General features: G+C 44.5%; 1 protein-coding gene across 1 annotated transcript in view; it reads right to left on the minus strand.

The window, feature by feature from the left end:
• LOC138730497 (CD99 antigen-like) overlaps nucleotides 1-17,331 on the minus strand; it is a 39,299-nt gene that overhangs the window by 9,842 nt on the left and 12,126 nt on the right. Inside the window, exons 2-3 of the mRNA XM_069875768.1 lie at nucleotides 5,051-5,086; nucleotides 4,625-4,675 (exon numbers count right to left, since the gene is read on the minus strand). Of these exons, the coding sequence (XP_069731869.1) occupies nucleotides 4,625-4,675; nucleotides 5,051-5,086 (87 nt within the window). The remainder of the gene's footprint in view (nucleotides 1-4,624; nucleotides 4,676-5,050; nucleotides 5,087-17,331) is intronic.

The raw sequence follows: 17,331 nt of genomic DNA on the forward strand, positions 1-17,331 counted from the left end.
GTTTATTAGACATCTTTTTTCCTAACAAAGGTTAACAGTATGAAGGTGGTTGAGTTATTAGCACAAATGATCTTGAGCAGTCTTGTTAACTTCTTAAAAGTTAATTCAATACAGCTTTCATAGAATCATAGAATAACCAGGTTGGAAGAGACCCACCAGATCATCGAGTCCAAACATTCCTATCAAACACTAAACCATGCCCCTTAGCACATTGTCCACCCCTGCCTTAAACACCTCCAGGGAAGGTGAATCAACCACCTCCCTGGGCAGCCTCTGCCAGTGCCCAATGACCATTTCTGTGAAGAATTTTTTCCTAATGTCCAGCCTAAATCTCCCCTGGCGGAGCTTGAGGCCATTCCCTCTTGTCCTGTCCCCTGTCACTTGGGAGAAGAGGCCAGCACCCTCCTCTCTACAACCTCCTTTCAGGTAGTTGTAGAGAGCAATGAGGTCTCCCCTCAGCCTCCTCTTCTCCAGGCTAAACAACCCCAGCTCTCTCAGCCGCTCCTCATAAGGCCTGCTCTCCAGCCCCTTCACCAGCTTTGTTGCTCTTCTCTGGACTCGCTCCAGAGCCTCAACATCCTTCTTGTGGTGAGGGGCCCAGAACTAAACACAGGATTCGAGGAGCGGTCTCACCAGTGCCGAGTACAGAGGGAGAATAACCTCCCTGGACCTACTGGTCACACCGTTTCTGATACAAGCCAAGATGCCATTGGCCTTCTTGGCCACCTGGGCACACTGCTGGCTCATATTCAGTCGGCTGTCAACCAACACACCCAGGTCCCTCTCCTCCAGGCAGCTTTCTAGACAGACTTCTCCTAGTCTGTAGCACTGCACAGGGTTGTTGTGCCCCAAGTGCAGGACCCGGCATTTGGCCTTGTTAAACCTCATGCCATTGGACTCTGCCCAGAGGTCCAGCCTGTTCAGATCCCTTTGCAGAGCCTCCCGACCCTCCAGCAGATCAACACTTCCACCCAGCTTAGTGTCGTCCGCAGACTTGCTTAGGGTGCACTCAATGCCTTCATCCAGGTCATTGATGAAGACATTGAACAGGGCTGGACCCAGCACTGAGCCCTGGGGACCCCACTTGTCACTGGCCTCCAGCTGGAGTTAACTCCATTTACCACCACTCTCTGGGCCCGGCCATCCAACCAGTTTTCCACCCAGGAGAGTGTGCGCCTGTCCAGGCCAGAGGCTGACAGTTTCTCAAGCAGAACGCTGTGAGAAACTGTGTCAAAGGCTTTACTGAAGTCCAGGAAGACCACAGCCACAGCCTTTCCCTCATCCAGCAGCCGAGTCACTTGGTCATAGAAGGCGATCAGGTTAGTTTGGCAAGACCTGCCTTTTGTGAACCCATGTTGACTGGGCCTGATCACCCGGTTCTCTTGCATGTGCTTCATGATAGCACTCAAGATCACCTGTTCCATGACTTTCCCTGGCACTGAGGTCAGACTGACAGGCCTGTAGTTTCCTGGGTCCTCCCTGCGACCCTTCTTGTAGATGGGCACAACATCAGTCAGCCTCCAGTCCAGTGGGACTTCCCCAGTCTTCCAGGACTGTTGGAAGATGATGGAAAGGGGTTTGGCCAGCACATCTGCCAGCTCCTTCAATACCCTTGGGTGAATCCCATCCAGCCCCATAGACTTGTGGGTGTCTAGTCAGGCTAGCAAGGCTCTGACCACCTCCTCTTGGATCATGGGAGCCTCATTTTGCTCCTCTAGCTCCTGCGTTTGTACACAGATGGAACGACTTTCTTCACAATTAAAGACTGAGGCAAAGAAGGCATTAAGTACCTCAGCCTTTTCCTCATCCCCTGTCACTGTTGTTCCTTCTGCGTCCAATAGGGACTGTATGGTCTCCCTAGTCCTCCTTTTATTATTTATATATTTAAAGAAGGATTTTTTGTTATCTTTCACAGACTTTGCCAATCTGATTTCTAGTTGAGCCTTAGCCCTTCTGATTTTTTCTCTAAACAATCTCACTTCCCTCCTGTAGTCCACCCAAGAGGCCTGTCCCCTCTTCCAGAGCCCATAAACGTTTCTCTTCTTCTTGATATCACTCAAGATCTCTCTATTCAACCAAGCTGGTTTTCTCCCCTGCCGGCTTTTTTTCCAGAACATGGGGATGGCTTTTTCCTGAGCTGCTAGGACTTCCTTTTTGAAGAGCTCCCAGCCCTCATGGGGTCCCTTGCCCTTAAGTCCTGTCTCCCATGAGACTTTGCCAACCAGCCTTCTGAAAAGTTCAAAGTCTGCCCTCTGGAAATTTAATGCTACTGACCTACTAACCACCCTCTTCACTTCACCTAGAACAGAAAACCCTATCATCTCATGATCACTTTGTCCTAGGCGTCCACCTACTGCCACATCTCCCACAAGGCCTTCTCTGTTCACAAACAGCAGGTCCAGGAGGGCACCCTCCCTTGTTGCTTCATTCACCAGCTGGGCAAGGAAGTTGTCTTCCACACACTCCAGGAACCTCCTAGACTGCTTCCTTTCTGCTCTATTGTACTTCCAGCAGATATCAGGAAGATTGAAGTCTCCCACAAGAACGAGAGGCATTGATCTAGAGATTAACCCCAGCTGTTTATAGAAGAGCTCATCAGCTGCTTCTCCTTGGTTGGGTGGTCTGTAACAGACTCCCATCACAAAATCTACCTTCTGGTGGGCTCCTCTGATTTTAACCCACAGGCATTCAATCTCCTCATCACCACAATCCATCTCAACAGTGTCCAAGTCCTCCCTTACAAAGAGGGCTACCCCGCCTCCTCTCCTACCCTTCCTATCCCACCTGAAGAGTTTGTACCCCACCATAGTTGCACTCCAGTTATATGAGTCGTCCCACGACATTTCCGTGATGGCAGCGACATCATAGGCTCCTTGCCCTACAACAGCTTCCAGCTCTTCCTACTTATTCCCCATGCTGCATGCATTGGTGTAAATGCACTTCAGCTGAGCTGCTGAGCCTTCAGCCCTCTTAGAAGGAACAGAGTTCATTCCCAATTGCCTGGTAACTGGAGTAGCTAGCTCCAGAGTGCCTATATCTCCCTTAGCACCCCCAGGTGTGTTCTCCCCCACTTTCTGTGTGGTGAGGTACTGGTGGTCCTCACCAGCACACCCTCTCCAAATCACCAGTGCCTCACATCCAGGCTCATTCCTGTCTAGCCTGGGCTCAACCCCCTCCCCCTTCACATCTAGTTTAAAGCTTGATTTATGAGCTTAGCTAGGTTTTTAGCAAGGGTTTTAGCCCCACTAGGAGACACACGTGTCCCCTCCTTAGCAACAAAGCCTGGGGGTGGGTGAGCCACCCCATGATCAAAGAAGCCAAAGCCCCTCTCCTCACACCAGGCTCGGAGCCAGGCATTAATCGAATTCTTCTTCCTGACTTCCAGCTCCTCTCTATTTAGCCATGGGATGGAGCAGAATACTATTTGCGCCCCAGAGCCCTCCATCATTTTCCCAATGGCCCTGAAGTCATTCCTGATGATTTTGGCCTTTCTGTTTACTAGACCATCGTTACCAGTTTGGACTACTATCAGAGGATAGTAGTCTGTCTCGTGGACCAGGGAAGGAAGTTTTCTAGCTACCTCCTTCACTGATGCCCCCGGTAAGCAGCAGACCTCTCTGTGGAGCGGGTCCGGTCTGCAGATGGGTCCCTCCGTTCCTTTTAGGAGGGAGTCCCCTACAACAATCACCCTCCTCTTCTTATTGATGGAGGATGTTTTTATCTTTTTCTGAGGATGGTGTGGCCTAGGGAAGGATTCTAGGCTGGGGGAACCATCATCCTCATCTTCAGGGCTGGATTCCACCTGCAGCACCTGGTACTTGTTCACCAGGGGGATCTGGGTGAGAGGAGCAGGTTTCCTTTGTCTGGCAGGAACTTGCTGCCATTCCCCATCTCTTGTTCCCCCAACCTTGCAGTTTGCAGGTGGATGGTGTTTGGACACATCAGCTCCAGCAGGCTGCTGAGTTAGTGAGAGGGCTCTGCTCCACTGGTCTATCTCCCTCTCACACTCCCTGATGGTCCTCAGCCTCTTTACCTCCTCCCTTAACTCCTCCACCATAAGACAGAGCTCCCCCACTCAAGCGCAGCTTTCACAAGTGAAGCCAGGACCAGAGGCACGAGCCGGTGTGGGAGGGGGCACTGCCTGCAGCCCCGGGTCTGGGTAGCTGCCTGCACCCACTGTGGCTCTGGCTGAGTGGCAGCATCCACCCTGCCTGCTACAGCACCCGGAGCAGATTTAATCTTCTACCGGGTGGCCACCATGGTCTTTGGTGTCTTCTGTCTAGTCTCTAGGTCCTCTCTGCGCCCTGCCTTTGCGCCCTGCCCGCTCAAACTGCCCCACTCCTCTTCGCGGTGCTCCCAGGGGACTGTTTCAATCTCCCGCGGTGGCCGCCGGGACCGCCCCCTCCCGTCAGGCACCGCGGGACCAGCCTGTGGGGCTGTCAGGAGCCCCGCCGCCGCCTGGGTTTTTCTGGGATTTTCCCGGCTCAGGGGAGCAACCACCGCCTCAGAATGTCCACCCCACCGCAGAACTCACCGTCCTGCTGCCGGGTGCTGCTCTCAAATTAATGGGTAAAACTACACTTGATTTAACAGTAAAAGGCATTACAAGTCAATTATATCTCACCTAAAGTGTTTGGTGGTGGCTTCTTAGGTGGAAGAGGCTCCTTTGTAGGTGCTGTCACGGATAGTTAAAAATAAAAAAAAAAAGTTTAAATGTATTTAATACACTGCTCAGAAGATACATGAAGGACAAATGTAAGCCTATGCCTATAGAATGAAAAGCACAACAACAAGTCTATATAGAAAGACATTTTCCCCTTAAAAGGAATTCCTGAGTGTTCCAAAAGACAAATTTCAGTTCTATGCAGTCAACATATTGACGTACCCATAGCTAAATTGTTCCCCTGAGGTTTAAACAGACCACATGTGGGGAAGGTGTCATGCTTGGTCATGCAGCAACACTTGGAAACAAACAAGTCAAAAGACCACCCACCACTCAAAAATTGTTTTCCCACCCACCTCCCAAAATTTGCAAGAGTGTAATAATTACCTAATGCATCTAGTAAATCCAAGTCATCAAAATCACCTGTAGAAGATGAAAACAATAGTAAGAATACTGTTTTTTCTTACTCAAAACCAACACATACTACAGTCACAAGTGGGTCTTTGATCTATCTTTAGGTACGTTTTCTGCTTCCTTCATTGGAGCATAAGAATATTTTGAGTCAGTGCTGAAGACAGACACTTTTCTCTGTTTCTCCAGGCCATCATCCACACATGTCTTTGGAAAAAAATTAAAAAAATAAAGGAACAGGATCCAGAGCACCAGAACATATGTGCTTGACCCTTTATTCTTGCCACCACTATTGTTACTATTGCATGTTTTCTTAGTGCCACCCACAGCATATTCTTTATCAGCCTTCTTTCCACTGAACCATGAAATAAGGAAGGTCACAGCTTCAATTCATAAAAGTTTACAAGATTTAAGTGTGAAGAAGAATCTTGAAGCACAGGTCAATATGAGAGTTACATGACTAGGTAATTTTAATACGTTGGCATTAAAAATTATTTTTTAAGGGTTTATTAGACATCTTTTTTCCTAACAAAGGTTAACAGTATGAAGGTGGTTGAGTTGTTAGCACAAATGATCTTGAGCAGTCTTGTTAACTTCTTAAATGTTAGTTAAATACAGCTTTCACCACTATGGGCTCTCCACTCCAGGTAGATTATGTTTCATCTTCAGCCCCTAGGAAGAGAACATTCACTCCTGCTGTATTGGTTCAGTTTCTAGAGCTACTGCTGCTTATCCAGCCAACTGTAAACACACTAACTCAATATATTCATGATACAAACTGGTTTCACAGCATGAATACAGTAATGTGATTACAGCAGCAGAGGTTTGTAAGATAAATGGACAGCTAGAACAACTGTTTGGGAGATTTCCAATAGTACATCATTCCTACTTTCACTCAAGCATGGAAAAACAAAAACACATTAAAGTCGATACCAGCTATTCAAGAAAAAGACATCCAAAGGTACTGTCCCAAAGATGCTGGAAGATTTTTTCTACCCACTGGGTATCAAGCCATCCAGAGCAAAACTTAATTCCAGACAGAGCTACCTCAGTTCAGAAGATACACATAAAGCATTAGTGTGTCTGGCTTTTCCTCTAAGAATATAGCTAAAGAAGGGAAATCGGAACTGGCTACAGCAAAGCCCAAAGACAGGAATAAAAAACAAACATAAAAAATCAAATCACAAAAATAATGTTTCTTCTGCTTACATGACAAGCTAAGTTAAGATACAGACAAGTTACGGGTCTAGTACCAGGAATGATGGGTGCTCATACACTTGGTGACATGTTTCATCGCAACTTAGATCAAACTTGAAATCTCTTTTCCTTCTCAGAAAACTGCACAAATAATGCCTTTTTTTTTTTCCCAGAGAAGAAATAAGAATAAGATAAATTTTCAATTTTTAATATGTCAGCAGGGAATGATGACAACTGGTATAGAAAAAAATCAATGGAAAGCTTGCAGTTTCCAGAAAACCTCCTTCAAGCTAGTCTTCCATTTGGCCAACTGAATGGCTATAGCAGACCTGAAATCTGAAGACTAAGCAACAATTCTCCTGCAATTTTCAAACTGAGTACCACCTTGCTCACAGCCATGTAAGGAGGTAGCAGTGCCAGGTCTGCGTCAGTGCTTCATGGCAACACAGGCAATTCACAGCTAGAATGTGGTGCATGAGCAAAGTACATTTTGAACCTCCTGGAGAAAGTCAGTAGGCGTAGATCTTTGACAGAAAACAAGAAGGTCAAGGTATTTTTCACTCGAGGTGGAGATCATAAGCTCTTTTAGATACTTAGCTCATGAAAAAAGTTTTCACACTATCCAAAATATTTGGAGGTTGTTTTTCTGAAGCCTATATCATCTTCCAATACAATCTTAAAAACCCCAGTAAAATGAGCAGTTGCTAAGACCCAAATTTCAGCTATCTCCTGAAGCTACCCCTTTGTTTAGACTACACCAAGAAACTTCCATATTAACAGGCAACAAAATGGTCAAAACACACAAGACAAATTTAAACAGATATTTACATAGCTGTTCCTCATACTTAAATTCTGGGTTTGTTTGGTTTCTCACGTACATACATATCTCAGGCTATAGCCCCCCAAGGAGGCATGCCTAAAACTGGATCTGATCAGATACCTCCTAGTCTACTTCCAGGGAGCCAGGCAGAAGCATCTGTTGAAGATGCATATGCCTCAAAACACCCAATCAGAACAACAACCAGAAGATGGACCACCCCCATCTGTTAACACCATCTGCCTCAAGGTTAAAGATGTATCACTACGTCACTACGTCCTAGACTGCTTCCTTTCTGCTCTATTGTACTTCCAGCAGATAACAGGAAGATTGAAGTATCCAGTCTAAATGAGCTTATGAGCATTTTCTTAGTCTAAGCAAAGACAATTGCAAATAAAGTATTATATTGCATATAAAGCACTATACAGCAGGTATTTCTAGCACCTAGGGACATGAGCAGATTCAAGAACATTTCAGAAGTGTCTACACTGTTTTCCTTCCATGTTTGTAGCTCAAATACCAGGATCTCAAACACCAAATGAGCTAATCAGTAACGTCAAGATTGAAGGCAGCCTGGGCTGCAGTGATAACACACTGGTAGCTTGCAGTCCTGAAGGATATGGGTCAGGCAAAGAGTAAAGTAAGGGATCTGAGATTTTGGAAAGCAAAATTCCACCTGTTCACAGGGTTAGTCTATAGGATCCCCTGGGAAGCTGCCCACAGGGACAGGGGACCTGAACAGAACTGGCAGATCTTTAAGTATGCCTTCCATAGAGCACAAGAACTCTTGTTTCCTAGGTGTAAGAAATCAGGAAAGGGAGGCAAGAGACAAGCATATCTAAGTGGAAGACCTGCTGGTTCAACTAAAGGGCAAGAAGGAAATGCACAGGCCTTGCAAGTAGGGACAGGTATCCTGGGAAGAATACAGGCATGCTGCCCAGTTGTGTAGGGATGGGGTCAGGAAGGCCAGCGTGCAGTTGGAGCTGAACTTGGCAAGGGGTGCAAAAAATAATAATAAGGGTGTCTGTAGGAATGTCAGCCAGAAAAGGAAGGTCAAAGAAAGTGTACTCCCCTTGACGAACACAACTGGCAAACTGGTACCAAGGGATGAGGAGAAGGATGAGGTACTCAATAATTTATTTTTTTTTTCCTCAGTCTTCTCTGGCAACCTCTTTGCCCACACCTCTCAAGTGGCTAGAACACAAGACAAGGACTGGGGGTGCAAAGTTCTTCCTGCTGTGAGGAACCTGAAGTCTATGGGACCTGATAAAATGCATCCCTGAGTTCTGATGCAGTGGCCAAGCCACTCTCCATGATATTTGAAAAGTCATGGCAGTCAGGGGAAGTTCCTGGTGACTGGAAAAAGGACCTCCTAGAAGCTATGCTAAAGCAGGAGGTGATTTGAGACAACTGGCATCACTTTACCAAGGGCAAGTCCTGCCTGACCAACCTAGTGGCATTCTATGATGGACTGACTACATCAACGGTCATAGGGAAGAGCTATGGTTGTCATCTGTCTGGACTTCTGTAAAGCCTTTGATATGGTCCCTTACAACATCCTTCTCTTTATATTGGATAGATTTGGATTTGATTGGTGAACTGTTCAGTGGGTGAGGAATTGGTTGGAGGGTCATATCCAGAGGGTAGCATTCAATGGCTCAATGTCCAAGTGGAGATCCGTGACAAGTAATGTCCCTCAGGGGTCTGCACTGGGACCAGTACTGCTTAATATTTTCGTCAACAATATAGGCAGTGGGATAGAGTGTACCCTCAGCAAGTTTGCAGATGACACCAACTTGAGTCATACAGCTGACAAACTAGAGGGATGGTCTAGTATCCAGAGGGACCCCGACAAGCGTGAGAAGGGGGTTCATGTGATTCTCATGAGATTCAACAAGGCCAAGTGCAAGGTTCTGCAACTGAGTCAAGGCAATCCCAAGCACAAATACAGGCTGGGTGGAGAATGGACTGAGAGCAGCCCTAAGGAAGACTGGTGGATGAAGCTGGACGTGAACCAACAATGTGTGCTCTCAGCCCAGAAGGCAAATGGCATCCTGGGCTGCATCATAAGGGTGGCTAGCAGGTCGTGGGAGGCTATTCTGCCTTCTCTACTCCACTCTGTTGAGACTCAACCAGGAGTATTGCAACCAGCTCTGGAGCCCTCAGCACAGGAAAAACATGGACCTCTTGGGAATGGGTCCAGAGGAGGGCCATGAAGATGATCAGAGGGATGGACACCCCTTCTGTGAAGAAAGGCTGAAAGAGTTGGGGTTGTTCATCCTGGAGAGGAGAAAGCTCTGAGGAGCCTTTATTGCAGCTTTTCAATACTTAAAGAGGCCTGTAAGAGAGATGGGGGGGGGAAAGCTTTTTAACAGGTTCTGTTGTGATGGGACAAGGGGTAATGGTTTTAAACTAAAAACGGGTAGATTCATACTAGATACAAGGAAGAAAAATTTTACAGTGGGGGTGGTGAGGTTGACCAATGAGGTGGCAGAAGCCCCGTCCCTGGAAACATTAAAGGCTGGATTGGGCAGGGCTCTGAGCAACCAGATCTGGTTGAAGATGTCCCTGTTCATTGCAGGCAGGTCAGATTGGATTATCTTTAAAGGTCTTTTCCAACCCAAAGCACTCTATTATTCTATGATTTCACAAGACAGATCTTCAGCTGGCTGTCCCCAGTAACCCGCATAGTTGTGTCAGATGGGGGAAAACCAGCACATAAAACAAAAAAGCAAATTTAAACTTTTGAAAAGCTGATGAGCTAGAGGGTGTTCAAGGGAGCCAAGTAACTACATAAATAGGAGTCCTTTGCAAAGACCCATCACTGCTCTCAGATACTTACTGCCACAGTATTGGATTAGTCATATTTACATCCCACTGCAGAAGCCAACATGAGCTTTGGAAAGTTCCTCCATCAGTCACATGTATGGCAACACACCAAGAAAGGAGACTTTGTGATGAATCACCACAAACGTAACTTTCTGACTTGAGCAATAGACTGCTTGAATTTTGTTTTTCTAAAAATAGTGGTTCTCTCATCCTTCTTTCCCTCTCTCTCCAGCATACTACACGGTGCCACAGAACTTTCATGCTGCAGCTGGTCTTCCAGTTGTAGGCCTACAGACCAGGTGACACTGGTCAGCTTCTCCCTGTCCCGCTGCTGAACATTACCTGCCACTCCACCAGTGGCCGACAAATTTAACCATCATAGAATCATAGCATATCTTGAATTGGAAGGGACCCATAAGGCTCATCGAGTCCAACTCCCTGCTCCTCGCAGGGCTACCTGAAACTAAACATCATGACTAAGAGCATCGTCCAGATGCTCCTTGAACTCTGACAGGCTTGGTGCTATGACCACATCCTTGGGGAGCCTATTCCAGTAACCGAACATCCTCTCAGTGAAGAACGTTTTCCTAATATCCCCCTGACGGTTTCAGTTCATTTCCTCATGTCCTGTCACTGGTCATCAGAGAGAGATCATCAGCACCTCCCTATCCACTGCTTCCCTTGAGGAAGTTGTTGACAGCAATGAGGTCACCCATCAACCTTCTCTTCACTTCTCTTTGCTTTGCTTTGCTTCTCCAAACCAAGTGAACTTAGAATCATACAATAGTTAGGGTTGGAAGGGACCTTAAAGATCATTTAGTTCCAACTTCAGCAGTTTCTCCTAAGTCTTGCTCTTGATACTTTTCATCATCTTGGTTGCCCTCCTCTGGATAACCTCTAATAGTTTCATAGACATTAAATTTTCATAAGCATTTAAGTTGGAAAAAAAAACCAAGATAATGAACTCTTTATACTGAGGCACTCAAAACTGCACGCAGTACACGAGATGGGGCCACACCAGTGCAGTGCATGGTGGGATAATCACCTCCCTTGAGCAGCTGGATATGTTGTGCTTCATACACTCTTGGACATAGTTGGCCCTTCTGGCTGCCAGAGCACATTGTTAACTGATGTTCAACTTACTATCAACCCAAACCTGCACATCTCTTTCTGCGGGGCTGCTCTCCAGGCTCTTGCCTCCCAATTTGTGCCTATAAAGATTAACCCATCCCAGGTGCAGAATCCAGCACTTCCTCTTGTAAAATTTCACACGGCTGGTGACTGCCCAACTTGGGTCTGTCCTGCTGCCTAGCTGTTCATTTACATGAAATGTGCAAAAAACTTAAGCTCAAAGAGCCCTCTCATCTCTGTATAGTTTACACATGCTTTGGTAGCCCTCTTGCAGAGTAAGGATGTTGGTAGCCACAAGGGCATAAAATCTTCGGCTGCCATGTGAAATGTAGCTTCTTAACTTCCAGCAGGGAAATTGATTTTATTCTCCTGTGTCTTGTACTCCTTCTTCTTGGACAACTGCAGGCATGAGGAGCAGAAATATTCAACACCTAACCACGAAAGAAGCTATAGAAAATACAGAAGGCCAATGCATTGAAACTTTTTCAAGAAACACTTTAAATAACAGAGCAAAGCCATCACATCCCTTATAATTGCTTTTTAAGTTTAGCAGCACTTGATTTCAATCCAGGTTTTGTCCCATTGACATTAGTTATCTACAATAAAAGACTTCTACTGCTGAGTTCACATTCTGACAGTTATTTTCCAACATGTCCTAAGCAGACAAAACCAAGAGGAGTGATTTCGTTAAAAAAAAACTGAGAGGAAGGTAAGTTGGTTCTCCATATTTAGCTGTAAGAATTGCCTTTCTAAGGTTTTAAATGGAGAACCTGGAACATGAAAACCACTCACTGTGAATGGAAGAACATACCTAAACCTATGTTGCTCCCCTAAGCCAAGGCAGAGCTTTGCAGGCAAGATTCCTCTACGTCAGGCAATGCAGATGGGATGTTTACTCCCAGAGCCAAGCAGCAGTTTATAATTAGCTCTGCCTGGAGTCTCATGAAATTAAATCCCACACAGTTGGTTTCAAACCCTGTTCCTCCTAAAAGTACTAACCTATCGATGCTGCTTTTCAGGGTTAGTTTCTCTGCAGAGCAAGAGAAAACAAAAAGCTTTGCATAAATTTCTATTTAGGAGAATAAAGCCCCTTCCTACCTAAAGTAAATACAACACAAACACAATTAACAACTGTAAATCAGCCAAAAAAACAAGGATGTTTTACATGTGGGAAGTGTCTTGCCTTCTGCACATCTGGACTGTTCAGTAACGTATCTGACGGGAGTAAAGTCAGCAAAGCCTCTGCGGCAACCAAGGAAAAGATTTATTTCTTCTTCAAAAAGATGCATAAGATTACCCTAATAACTACCACATTTAGTTTTTGGACAGTGATCCAAAAGCTAGGTCCCTGAGAAGTTACTTTATTTTCACCAATCTTGAAAATACAGTACAGAAAATGTTAGGCAATTACGTGGCCTAATCATTTTCCTGGTCTGACTGCTAGAAAATATTTTTTAACTGATCTGCAATGCATTTTAATATTCGAATTACTAACTATTCCTTCCATCTAAAAATGGCAATTTAATATTCTAAAAAAGCCTACAAGGTCTCATGTTGACTCAAAACTCTCTACTAAAATAACTATAGTTATGTGAAGAAGTGGGTTTTTTAACAGAACGTGGTAAAATAAGTCATTTTCTGGGGAAGAAAGGAAAATACAATGGGGCTCCAAACATTAGCTATAAGCAGAGTTTTCTGGGGAGTATTTTATATAGGAATAAGAGGATAGAATAAACACTCCAAACCAGCAGAAAGCATACAGAAGAACTGAGTCAACCATGAAGGGAGAAAATTAACAAAATGGCAACAGTCCTGCCAAATGCTGAGGAGCTCCTTATCCAGAAACAAGAGGGGGCAAAAAGGGAACTACACAATAGTTACAAAAGATCTAAGAACTCCTGCGAGTCCCTGTCACCAAGCAGGGAAGACAAAACCAAATATTTGCCATTTTAATCACAACCTGCCCCATGATGACTCATCTACCAGAGTCTGGCTGCTTTCTTACAGCTTGTAATTCCCCACATCCATAACAAATGTGACCATTTTCCCTCCAACCAGTGTTTTGGATGCTTGGTGATTCTCTTCAGGTTTCAGCCCTTAGTGGCAAATGGGCATCAAACCTCAAATGGCAGAACCATAGGTCCCAGATCACCTCGTTAAGCGTGAAAGAGTTTTTGAAGCACTGTCACTAATTGCAGCTTGGAAAAAGCGGAACTATTTTCAGTGCTTTGGGGAAAGTTGTTTCTTGCAGAGATTATCTACTCCTTATTGGAAGTATTCTAAACCCAGATGACCACAGTCCCAGGCAACCTGCAGTGGCTGACCCTGCTGGAGCAGGTAATGGGACTAGAAGGTCTCTGGAGGTGTCCTTCTGCCTCAGCACCTTGTGGTTCTGCAGCTTGGGACAGTTCTAGTCACTGGACTAAATTCCTTATGCTATGAAACTCACATAACTACAAAAGAAACAAATCACTCTGTACCTCTGCATTTCCTTTTACACATTAGAACTGAAATACATTGCTCTGTCTCATGAAGTCTGTAAGCGGAAACCTACACTACTCTAACAAAAGCTGTTAGAAGAACATTTGGGTGACAGAAGCACGGGATTTACATCAAGAAATGACAAGATTAAGTTTTGGGGGCACGAGGACAGAGAGCAAGAAGAGCGGAAAAGGGTTTTGGAAAATATAATAAAGGTGCTGAACCCAGATGAGAACGAATAAAAATATTGAATGTATTTATTTGATTTTTGCTCATTTCTTCTTACCTGTAACTTCAGGAGGGCCTGACCACACTTCAAGACTGCAAATGTCATATACTACACTTATTGCTATTTCACCCTAGTCCTTACCAAGCATAAACGAATTACTAAAATTAGTGAGTGTTTTAATAATGTATTTTCTAGAAAGCAAATACTAAGTTTTCTTTGATGCAAATTGAAGGTAAAATACAACTGGCAGATAGAAGCACAGTCACACATCCTTGACTAAGGCTGCAGGTGTTTGATTAAATATTGCCTAGGCTTATACTACTTAAAGCCTGCTTGTTGGTCCTTGTACTTGCAAGTGCTAGGTACGCTGAAATTTTCAACCTGCTCAGTAACAAGCCTTGAGTTCTCGGTACTCTTCCTCGTAGCAGCCCTAAACCACAGAGATATCACTGTGCATTAAGCATGAAGTTACTTGATGTCAGCAACGTCACCTCTGGGGCCACTGCTGCTGCTTCTGCCTTCGCTTGCATCAACAGGGCACCTGCAGAAGCCAGCCCCGTCCTCCTGCCCCTACGGCAGGCAAGGAGTAGCCCCTGCCCCACTTCCCGGGTGTCAAGGTCTGGCACAATCGCTGTTTCGATAGGGAGGCTCGTAGAGCCAGCACAATGGGCCAAGACACCTCTGCCTCTGCAGAGACCTGTGCCAGGGTAGAACCAGGAGCTCTAATGAAGTCTTAGGAAATCCTGCTCTCAAATTTCTTCAAGTTCAAGTAGGCAGGCACTGTGCACCTACTTTTCATTCATCCACTTTTGAAATTCTGTCTTAGCATAAGAAATATCAGTAGCTATTTTTTTATAAGCTTAAGAAACCGAAATCTTTTAAGTACATGCTGCTCACACCATGCAGCTTCAAAGTTTAAGCTGTTTGACAGGCAGAACTTTAAGTTTTCACGAAGGTGATGAGCCTTGCAGCTACTGCAACTCACTTAGCTTCAATTTCCATAACCAGATGCACTCTTACCACAAGGCTCACATTTACTCATTATGAAAGTTCCTTTCCCTGACTATTATGTCAGTCTTCATAGTATGAAAGTGTATTAGCTATGTTAATATGTATCAGTTCACATTACATATTGCAATGTAGCAAGGTAGTAGAATTTTACCAGAAATATTGGTATTGTTCATGCCTCAGTAAAAGAAACCAAAAGGCAGCTTGTCCTTGTAAAGAAAAGGACTTTATTTCTTGGAAGCTTAGAACTGTCCATGAAGGATAGAAAGCTTCAGGGACACCTTATAGCTGCCTCCCAGTACCTAAAAGAGGACCTACAGGAAAGCTGGGGAGGGGCTCTTTACCAGCGAGTGTACCGATAGGACAAGAGGTAATGGTTTTAAGCTGAAAGAGGGAAGATTTAGAGTGGATGTTAGGAAGAAATTATTGCAGTGAGGGTGTTGAGGCACTGGAACAGGCTGTCCACAGAAGCTGTTGATACCCCATCCCTGGAAGTGTTCTTGACCAGGTAAGATGAGGCTTTGAACAACCTCAGCCGTGGCAGTGGGGGTTGGAACTGGACGATCTTTAAGGTCCCTTCTGACCCAAAACACTCTATGATTCTATGATTATATCCCAGCATCCTAGCCCCTTTAACATCTCTTTGAAACCCTCCCAGTGTTGGCTGGGATCATAGATAAGCAACTATAGCGAGACTGACTCCAAGGACATCTGGATCAATAGACAAGTGGCAAGAATGCTGCAGAAATATAAGTGCTTTGCAAAGGTTTACTATGATTAGTAATCAGTAGTGTGGGTGTTAGCGACTAGTCGAATCATGTTGTACATACATGTTTGAAGGCCACAAGAACCTGCGTAAAACCACATTTGGGATGCCACAATTTGGCTGGGACATCTTATGTGCATGAATAAATATTTACCATCATAACTTTACATTTTGCATACTAGCCTCTCTCCTTAGTTGGTAAGGGCCAGCTGCAAATTTTCATAATGCTCTCTTAGGGCCAACATCACTATGTCAGCACTCTTCCCGAGTCAAGGAATCTCGTTACTTCTTGAGGATTTCTGTACTTCCATCTAGTAACACTTTCAGCATTCTTGGCAAGTACCTTTCTGAAGTTGACAGACGTCTGTGAAGCCTCTTGCTCTGAAGTATGTACATCAAAACAGTGGGCATATCATAAGCAGTCAAGCTACGTTTTGAAAACTGGCAAGCAATATACATTCTGATGGCACCAAGATGGACACCAGAGGAGATGGTGCAGCTGGGAAGGGGTGTACTTTCAAGGCCCTTTGAATACTGAGTGTTCTCACCTTCATGAACATTAAGCCTCACTGGGATAACAACCTAAATTGCAGCCAGTATCAAAAATAAAGTTAAATACACTAGGAAGACTACAATGATGATTAATCAAAGTATTTGTCTCAAATCTAAGAAAACTGTTTTATCCAAGCAGGTTGCAAACTCTTGGGTATTGTGTAATTTTAAATCATTGGTTCTCCTGGAAGTAACTACAACTGACATCATGTAACCTAATGCTATTTTATGGCCAGAAATTTATCTATACTTCCATTCAGATAATAACATTCTCCTCTCTTTGCACTGAAAATGTCTATACGCATCTGTAGAGTTCAGTACCCTGCCTGGCCTTGCATGGAGAAAGGCAGAAGTGTTTCCAGGGCAATCATGTCATCTCTTGAGCCATGACTTCAAGAGTTGAGTGCTTTTTCTGCTCATCCCAATATTCAGTAAAACCCTTCAGACAGTGATAAAGTTTGTAGGATGATAAACTGGAGGCTTCCCTCTCACTAAGCGGTCAGGAATCACCAGCATTTTCTTTTGTCTGCATCTTTAATTGTTCACACTCTGCACCTTCTGGTAGTCTTTTGGATTGGGGTAGGGAGGGATGGAAGGAAGGAAAAGTAGTCCCAGAGGGGATTCAGAGGAAAAAGTAAGTGCAGCAATGAGACTCTGCTGCAGAATGGTTAAGGAGGTCTGCCCAAGAAGGAAGTATAAAGAAATCAAGGCAGCCAGTGAAGTTCAAGCTCCAAAATAATAATCCTCACTCCAATCAAGGAAAAATAATTCAAATTCTAACTTATGATGAACAAGTAAATGGAACTTTGTGTTCTATTTAGAAATTCCTTCTTTAAAATAAAATTTAGTTGAAATATGTACTTGCAACGTGCACAGAACTAAGTCAAGAATACTCATATTTTTATAGCAGTACACTGAGATGATGTTTCATAGAAAGCAGGGCTGGTTTATATCTGCTGGTACTTGTAAGCTGACAATTTCATTTTACAATCTGTTTCTTTTACCTTCCTCATCAGTTCAATACTGTTGGCAAAATTAAAAAAAAAACAAATCACATTTGTAATAGACAGAAACATTAACTGAACAGTAATGAACTGACGTCATGTGGCTTGTTCAGCAACGGCTGTAAAGATTTTTCAGTATTTTCAAGCTGCGTACTTAAAAACAGCTAGTACAGCTAAAAGAAAGAAGAGGAAGTCTTCAGGCTTTACAATGAGGGTTTCCTGTGGGGAAGGCAGGGGTAGAGG

This window comes from Phaenicophaeus curvirostris, chromosome 1, assembly GCF_032191515.1.
Source record: "Phaenicophaeus curvirostris isolate KB17595 chromosome 1, BPBGC_Pcur_1.0, whole genome shotgun sequence".
Lineage (NCBI taxonomy): Eukaryota > Metazoa > Chordata > Aves > Cuculiformes > Cuculidae > Phaenicophaeus > Phaenicophaeus curvirostris.